At 40.1% G+C, this 9142-nt stretch overlaps 1 protein-coding gene across 2 annotated transcripts in view; it reads left to right on the top strand.

Annotated features, from left to right (window-relative positions):
- The window catches only part of MAML2 (mastermind like transcriptional coactivator 2), a 359536-nt gene extending 351375 nt beyond the window's left edge, over nt 1-8161 (top strand). Inside the window, exon 4 of one of the 2 annotated variants that reach the window (XM_024731310.1) lies at nt 3845-8161. In XM_024731310.1, the coding sequence (XP_024587078.1) occupies nt 3845-4863 (1019 nt within the window). In that variant the 3' untranslated portion in view covers nt 4864-8161. The remainder of the gene's footprint in view (nt 1-3844) is intronic. The other variant, XM_024731309.1, reaches the window with a different exon arrangement.
- The last annotated feature ends 981 nt before the right edge of the window (nt 8162-9142 follow it).

Genomic DNA, 9142 nt, shown 5'->3' on the forward strand with positions numbered 1-9142 from the left:
AGGAGGGGCTGTGAATATTTCTGTTTATTAATATTTTCTGGTCCTGGTAAGTGTAGTAATCAATATGTTGTTCTCATTTATTTAAACACTTTCAAATGCACCAGATTGCCTCTTTCCACTAAAATTAGGAACGGGATATATATATTCCACTCTCTAAGATTGCTTTGCTTCAGGGCAAAAGCAGGATTCTCTGAGTCTGTCCTCAAGGAGGTTGAAAGACAATATGGGTATTATTTGGAACATGGCTTCTTATATCATGGCCTATCAGTGGCTTTGGGGGAAGCTAAGAGCCGTCTGAAATATTATATCAAATTCAAGGTGAATGTTTGTGCTTTTCTTTTCCAATTCATATAAAAGATTCCCAAGGATAGAAGTCTAAGGCTGGTTTGGTGGCTCTACCATGTTATCAGGGATCCAGGCTTCTTTCGTCTTTCTACCCCACCTTCTTGAGCATATAGCTTCCATCCTAAGGTTGCCTTGTGGCCACCACATCACCAGTCTTCATATCCATATTCCAGATAGAAAGGTGAAAGACGGGAAAAGGTAAAATGGCCTCCCAAATGAGTCAGATTCCCTTTTTAAAGTAGGTATTTTTGGACACTCATCTAGTAACTTTTTTTTTTTAATTAATTAATTTATTTGTTAATTTTGGCTGCATTGGGGCTTCGTTGCTGCACACAGACTTTCTCTAGTTGTGGTGAGCAGGGGCTACTCTTCGTTGTGGTGCACAGGCTTCTCCTTGTGGTGGCTTCTCCTGTTGCAGAGCGCGGGCTCTAGGCACACGGGCTTCAGTAGTTGCAGCACGTGGACTCAGTAATTGTGGCCTGTGGGCTCTAGAGCGTAGGCTCAGTAGTTGTGGCACACGGGCTTAGTTGCTCCACAACATGTGGGATCTTCCCGGACCAGGGATCGAACCCGTGTCCCCTGCCTTGGCAGGTGGATTCTTAACCACTGTGCCACCAGGGAAGTCCATCACCTAGTAACTTCTGCCTTTAGCCAGAATTTATTCATATGGACCCCCCATCAGCAAGGATGTTTGGCAAATGTGGTTTTTCAGCTGGGCACATTGCTGCAAAATCAAGGCTCTGTTTCTAAAGAAGATAGGGAGGTTGGGTATTTGGGAGGGACCTAGAAGTCTCTTCCATAGTGCATATGGGCATTTTCCTGAGGGAGGTGACCTTAGCAACCAGCTGCTAACCCCCAGATGGGTAAGAATCACCACTCTAGAGCACTGTAATTCACCTGTCTTCTGAGAATGAAATAAACAAGCACAACACAAACTCTTTTATCATTTTTTATTTCAATCTCAGTACTATAATAATCACCTTCCCCAGATGTTAATATTAAAAATGATGTATGGGGCTTCCCTGGTGGCGCAGTGCTTGAGAGTCCGCCTGCCGATGCAGTGGACACGGGTTCGTGCCCCGGTCCGGGAGGATCCCACATGCCACGGAGAGGCTGGGTCCATGAGCCATGGCCACTGAGCCTGCGCGTCTGGAGCCTGTGCTCCGCAATGGGAGAGGCCACAACGGTGAGAGGCCCGTGTACCGCAAAACAATAAATAAAATAAAAAATAAATTAAAATGATGTATGAAAAACACCTAGAACAATTTCCACCACATATTAAGAGCTTCTAAATATTAACTGTGATTAATATTTTTTTATCTTTATGGAAATTCTCCCTATTCTAGTTGTTTAAAAATACAGCTCTCCTCGTAAACCTTCTCAGGGCATATTGTTAAAATAGGGGGCACCTAGGGGGAGTGATTTTTTTTTTTTTTATAAATTTATTTATTTATTTATTTTTATTTTTGGCTGCCTTGGGTGTTCGTTGCTGTGCATGGGCTTTCTCTAGTTGCGGCATGGGGGGCTACTCTTTGTTGCGGTACGCAGGCTTCTCATTGCGGTGGCTTCTCCTGTTGCAGAGCATGGGCTGTAGGCATGCAGGCTTCAGTATTTGTGGCACGCAGGCTCAATAGTTGTGGCTTGTGGGCTCTAGAGCGCAGACTCAGTAGCTGTGGTGCACGGGCTTAGTTGCTCCGTGACATGTGGGATCTTCCCGGACCAGGTAGATTCCGGCCCTCTGCACTGGCAGGCGGATTCTTAACCACTGTGCCGCCAGGGAAGTCCCTAGAGGGAGTGATTTTTAAAGCCTCGAAATTTTTTCCATAGCATTTCCATAATGGAAATTCTCTTCTCATGAAACCTTCAGATACCAAGCTTGATATTGCTTAATCTCATTAGCAGCCTGTGCACTCTGAGTTATTGTCCAAGTTTCTCCTATCTGACTCTGATCCCTCTTCATCAAACACTGCCCTACACAGTCAGGGCCTTGTGCTAAACCTGGAGATACAAGGAGATAAAGAGACTGTTTCTGCCTTCAAGGGGGATGTAGCTTAGTGGGGACATATTTTAAAACAAATAGCAAGGCCTTCAGTCTTTCAAGTTGTGTACCACGCTAGCTATCCTCAAGCAGTAGGGGATATGCTAGGGTTATAATCGCAACCATGCTGTCTTCACATACTGCCATTCTGATACTCATATGTGTGTCTAGTTCTCTGTTTCTCAGTATCTCTGATTCTCTGGGCCTCCCTGCCTCTCTGCTGGGAGAGTACTTTAAAAGAGTATCTTTCTCCAAGTTATATCTTTGCCTCAATCTCTCATTCACTCGTTCATTCATTCATTCATTCAATAAATATCAATTGAATACCTACTTTGCACCATCCACTGAACTTGGAGAATATGACAGTGAACAAAACAGGCAAAAATTCTTTCTCTCATGGAGCTTATCATCCAGCAGGCACTTTTATTTATCTTTCTGGCATTCCATTTTTGCCTCTCAAGATGTCTTGCCATGATGATTGTAACCTCCTCAAGCCAGGAAGATTTCAGTGTGTCAGTTAATCACTATCCGATAGGTGGAACCTCATTCAGCAGACTGTGATTGAGTGGTCCCATATTCAGTCACTTATTTACAGGTATCAACATAACTAGCTGGCACTTTGAGGCTCCATGTATTTCCCAATACAGAAGCTAAATGCTAAATGAAAACTTGAAAGAGCAAATGCAGCTTGAGAGAGGAGGCTGGAATATCAGGGAAAGCTTAATGAAGGAACTTGGACCTTGGCCTGAGCCTTTGAAGAAAAGATAGGGCTTGGTGAGGTCAGAAGGGCATCATACGAGAAGGAAATGGCAAATGGCGTGAGAGAAAGTAGTTCATGATGTGTGGATAACAGTGCGATAATAACTAATCCTCCTAGAGCAGAGTGCTTTCTGTATGGAAATAATCACTGGAGCATGGATTACATTGAATTCCAGATGTTTGAAGAGATGGGAATTTACCTGTCTTATGGCAGCTTCTTGAGTGGGGATGCAGATGAAAATTGGACATGATTTTCAAGGCCATAGATTTGGACCGTTAATCTAGTAGCCATGTATAGGGTGCATCCACATGTTCTAATTTGGACCCAGGGGTGACCAGTAGCATGGACTTCATGACAGCTGGATAATCAAAGTTGTAGTCTTTGGTCTTGAAACAGAGTAAAGCTAATTCAAAGTGGAAGATTGACTATCACTTCCCCTCAATGATTCCAGAAGAATAAAGCCTAAAAAATAGAACCATTCTATTTCAGTCTTCTTTCTATAATGTGTAAACTCTTGACCAAGGGGTAACTTAGGGTGATACTTCCCCCCAAAAGCTGTCTTATTCCTTTTATATAATATGCTAGGATGATTATTTCTCTTTATGTGTTCTTACACCCAAAGGCAGTCTCAGAGCTGATACGCTCTAAGAGAAGAGATAACCTACTGTTATGAACTAATATAATTATCTTCTTTTTCTCAGGTGGCTCATCAACAGTGAGTTTAAACTCTAACCAGGCTTTGGCAAACCCAGTTTCAACACACACCATTTTAACTCCAAATTCCAGCCTCATGTCTACTTCTCATGGGACAAGAATGCCATCCTTATCCACAGCAGTTCAGAACATAGGGATGTATGGGAATCTGCCTTGCAATCAACCTGGAACATACAGCGTCACTTCAGGAATGAATCAGTTGACCCAACACAGAAACCCAAACCAACTGATAGCAAATCAAAACAACCCTCTGATGCCCCGGCCACCCACTTTAGGGCCCAGTAATAATAATAATAATGTGGCCACTTTTGGAGCTGGATCTGTTGGCAATCCTCAACAATTAAGACCAAATTTAACCCATAGTATGGCAAGCATGCCAGCACAGAGAACGTCGAATGTAATGATCACATCCAGCACAACAGCACCAAACTGGGCCTCTCAAGAAGCAACAACCAAACAGCAGGAAGCGCTGAAATCTACAGGAGTCCGCTTCCCCCCAGGCACACCTACAGCCTATACTCCAAACCAGTCATTGCAACAGGCGGTAGGTAGCCAGCAATTTTCCCAGAGAGCAGTGGCTCCCCCTAATCAGTTAACACCAGCAGTGCAAATTAGACCCATGAACCAAATGAGCCAGACGTTAAATGGACAAAACATGGGTCCACTCAGAAGTCTGAATCTCAGACCCAATCAGCTAAGCACACAGATTTTGCCTAATTTGAGCCAGTCAGGAACAGGGTTGAGTCAGTCGAGGACAAGCATAAGCCAGCCATCATCCCTGACAGCCGGCAGTTTTCCTTCACCCAACCAAAGTGCCAGGGCTTTTCAAGGAACTGACCATGGCAATGACTTAGCTTTTGACTTTCTCAACCAACAGACTGATAACATGGGCCCTGCCCTAAACAGTGATGCTGATTTCATTGATTCTTTATTGAAGACAGAGCCTGGTAATGATGACTGGATGAAAGACATCAACCTTGACGAAATCTTGGGGAACAACTCCTAAAGAAGAAAAGGGAGACCATTCACAAACTCCAAGCACTAAAAGGCAGTATTTTACAAGGACTCTGTAAAGGCCAAACTGTTGACTTTTAGTTGGACTCTATGAAGATACCTTGGCTTAAAAATGGAAAGCAGAAAGTAACTGTAGCGGTGAACATTTTGGTCCAAATGCTTGTTTTAAATCTCAAACCTGGAAGTAAAACATTGGGATCACTTTTTCCCTGTCTACACCCCAGGACACAGTATCCAGTTTATCCAAACAGAACTGTGATGTTGATGTGTAATTAGTTGTGTAAAATAGGCTTCCCAAGCTCCTTTTCTCCCTGAAAGAAAAGTAATAGAACTTCTGGCTTGTTTAAACCCCACGTCAGGCGGAGGTACTAGTTCCAAGCAACAAGCAACAAATTCCTTAATTTTCTCTAACAGATATGAAGTGTGGTTTAATCCCTCCACTCTGTCTTTTCATTTAGGTTTCCTAAAACTTCCAGGGTAGATTGAAATGTTACAGATTTGTTTGGAGTAACCAAACAGTGTCCTAAGTAAACGAAAACTGGAGAACATAGAGAACACCCAGTGGACTATAGAATTTCTTCCCCAGATTCATCCCCTCACTTTTTCAGTTTTCCCACATATCCTCTACTTCAAGATGCTGTGTCTAGTGATGAAACAAGAACGCAGAGATAGCCAACTTTTTTCCACAACCAATTTCCAAATCCAGTTTCTGAATCTTAGATTCAGTCGTGACCTATCCTAACCATACTGAAATGTTAGTGCACATGTGTCTGCATCAGATTTCACTACTTAAAAGGGAAAACACCACATTGGGCATTGCTATAAAGGAGATTTATTTGACCACAGATAAGTTGGGGTGTTGCTTACTGTGATGACGACTGCTGGTTAGTCCCCAAGCTGAGTGAAATTGAGCCTGGCCCTCTCTGCTTATTTTGATGACCAGAGACTGATTTGTAAGAAAAGGAAGTTTGGAGACCAAAGCTGACAGTAGAAGGTATCATGTTTTGGTTGAAGATAAGAAGCAAAAGGTCAGGACCAGGGATGGTGGGTTACGGGTGTGTACAAATCTATTTCATAGGGTTTGAAGGAAAGCATAATTGAGACAAAAATTAATCTGGCCTTATTTGGACACATTATTTGGGTGAACAGCTAAATAGAATGTGATCTATTAATAGCAGTCTACTCATTCTTCTGTCCCTGATGTGATGAATCATTGCCACATGCTAGATGGGCCCTTCATATCCAGGTTTTCTCCCTCAGGGCTGAGCACTGTATCAAAGAAAGAGATCCTATTGAGTTGTGTAACAGATCAGCTGCAAAATGGCAAAGATGTGTGCTGATTTGGGATGTATGCAAAATATCTCTACCATTTTCCTCATTACAGAGGAACACAGGTTACCTTCAGCTATTTTAGTTATACACTCCCGTATTCACTTATCAAGTGATATTTAACTGAAATCATTTAATAACTCTTTAAATACCTTTCTAAAAAGAACACATTTTGAAAGTTCTGCAAAGCCCCCTTGCAATCTTTAAAATGTCTAGAAGCACTCTCTTTTACACAATACCAACATCACTGGCCCGGAATCTTTTCTGTGCTAGGTTGTAAATATAAATAAATTACTTGTTTTGTAAACTTTTGTAAAGAATATTTTGGTAGAAATACTTAAAGCATATTCTTTGGGTTATATTTATACATATGTGAAATAAATATACTATCAAAAGGTTATATTTTATACAAAAAGTAAATTGTTACCTTTTGTATGCTAATATACAAAGTTTTGTATCATATGATGGTTTATTTTTAGCTCTTACACTTCAACCCTAGGTGGTCAAGTGGGAACTTTTGAAAACTATCAAGAGGCTTGTTAGACAAATTTATATTCTGAAACCTCAATAAGAAAGCATTCCAGGTTTCAACTCTCCTTTTTTTTTTTTTCCTGCTCCCAAATTCTTTTTTAAACCCATAGTCGTGTCTTGTTTGATTATTCTGCTGTGCACATTGTATTGGTCCTTGTTGCATGTGGTCTACTGTGTGTTTTCCCATTTTATAAAACAGTGTTTCTCCATGCAAAAAAGTAAGGAAAAAGTTATGTACATATAAACACTTTTATTTTATGGCTCCTCCATGTTACTGTATATATCTGCCAGCACATCCCAGTTACACTCCTGTGATTCAGCTTATTTTTACCCTAACATAAATAGTATGTTTTGTAGTAGCTATCAAATTTAAGAGATAAAGCAATCAAAATGTTTGGATTTTCTTCTATCTTAATGTGAATTTCATAATTAATGTCTATTTATTCAGCTATTCATTAAAATACAGGATTCTTTGGAAAAAATGGTGTAGTCTATAGTTTCTGTTTGTTGGCAGCCTATTACCAAAGATGATGTAATTTTCCTGAAAGCTGAGATAATGATGATTTGATAGACATATGCAACCAAAACTTAAGGATTTACAACTTAAAAGCTATGGCATACAATCTCCCTTTTACAGAAATACCAGACTACTTAACTGTTGGCATTGTTTATCATTCTGACACATTATACACGAGATAGAAGTAATTTTCTTTTTTTTTTTTAACTCAAAGACTAGAAAGTCATTTAAGCAAATAATTCATTCTTGGCTTTGTGTTAAGCCCGATGAAGACAAATAGCTCTGCTCTAAGTGAATGCACTAATATTACTTGCATTACTGTAACTGTACCCATAACTGTAAAGATTTGAACTTGTAAGACAAGTATTTTGTATCGCGTGTAACTTCATGTGTTAAAAAATAGTTTAAAAAATTCAGAAGTGGTTCTCTTGTATGAAATCATGCTTTCAGTCACCAACAATATTGTTGCTCTATCACAGAAAGTTCTGATGGGCAAATTTATTCTCTGGGAAGCTTCTAATACTAGTGAAATGCTGATGTGACTCATTTCAATATTCTTTACTTCGCTTAGAAAGTTTGTATTAAGATCCCATATGCACAGCAACTACTAAATACTGGAGAAACACAGCCTAATTCTCAGGCACGGCGGACCTTTGCCTGGCCTGCTGTGTGGCATTTGGGCAGACCAGGCTGAGTGAACACAGGGCCAGGTAAACACAGCCTCACTGAGCATATTTACACAGTCCTTCTTGGGAGACAAGGAGGTTGAGAAAGATGGGCCTTTGTAGGAGGCAAGGGAAACCATTCTATCAAATTTTCTTACTCCATTGTTGAAATATGTTGCTGGGGTTCCATTGTCCCTTCCCCCTCTGCCAAAAGAGATGGGTGACATTACCCTTTTTATTAGCATTCGTAATGGAGCAATAATAAAATTTATATTTTGTGTAGTGCCTGACCAATGACTCTGGAAGGTTGTAAACAAAATCAACATCAATAAAAATAAATAAAAGGCATACAAATTAAGAGAAAGAAATGTGAATTCTAAAATTATCCAGTCAATCCTAGTATGTACCCACGAAAGGATCCTTGAGAGTAAATGAGAGGGTAGACGTGAGCGCAAAAGAGAGAGAGGCTCAGCTTCTTCCTCCTCTGTGTTTGCAAAGGCAGTACAAATTCTTAAATGTTGTATCTGCTATTTCCATTTTATATCTCTGTGACTGTATTTCCTCACTCAAAAATGAGGGCTTGGGGCTGAGATAGCTGTACATTTCTTCCCAACTCTAAAACTCTGTGATTGATTATTTTTCCAAAAAAAATTTTCCAAAGCTAAGTGGAAAGTTAACCAAAGAGACTCAAAGCATCATTTTTAAAATAGAAATCAGTGTTCAATCAACCTTTTGAAAATTTTCAGATTGCCAATCAACTTTATTTAGCAAAGCACCCCTCTGCTTGAAAATTAAATCGTATGAAAATGAGATTTCATCAAAAGTAAGCCAGAACTAGTCTGTGGACTAATAGAAAGGCAATGTAGATGTAGGTGCCCACTGACTACATACAAGTCCAAGTTCTGAAGATCAAAAGCTGGGATGTGATATTAAATGGTCATCTTCTTGTGAAATCATAGAATTTCATAAAGAAAATATTTGCCTAACAGGGAGAAGAAATCCCATATGTTGAGTAGCATACTCCGTTGGGTATATAATAATGAATTTTCCTGAGTTGTAAACGGCAGTGTAACGTCTTTTAAATACATTTCCTAAATTCCTATAACAGAAAAAGTGCAGGTACTGCCCTACTGTTAACTTCACTGGCAATAAAAACTATTAAAACATTACACCATGAGAATTAAGTAACATATTGACCTTAGATTTTTAAAAGTAAATGCTGTTGTCCC

Source organism: Neophocaena asiaeorientalis, unplaced genomic scaffold (assembly GCF_003031525.2).
Source record: "Neophocaena asiaeorientalis asiaeorientalis breed wild unplaced genomic scaffold, Neophocaena_asiaeorientalis_V1.1 scaffold143, whole genome shotgun sequence".
In the NCBI taxonomy this organism is placed as follows: Eukaryota; Metazoa; Chordata; class Mammalia; order Artiodactyla; family Phocoenidae; genus Neophocaena; species Neophocaena asiaeorientalis.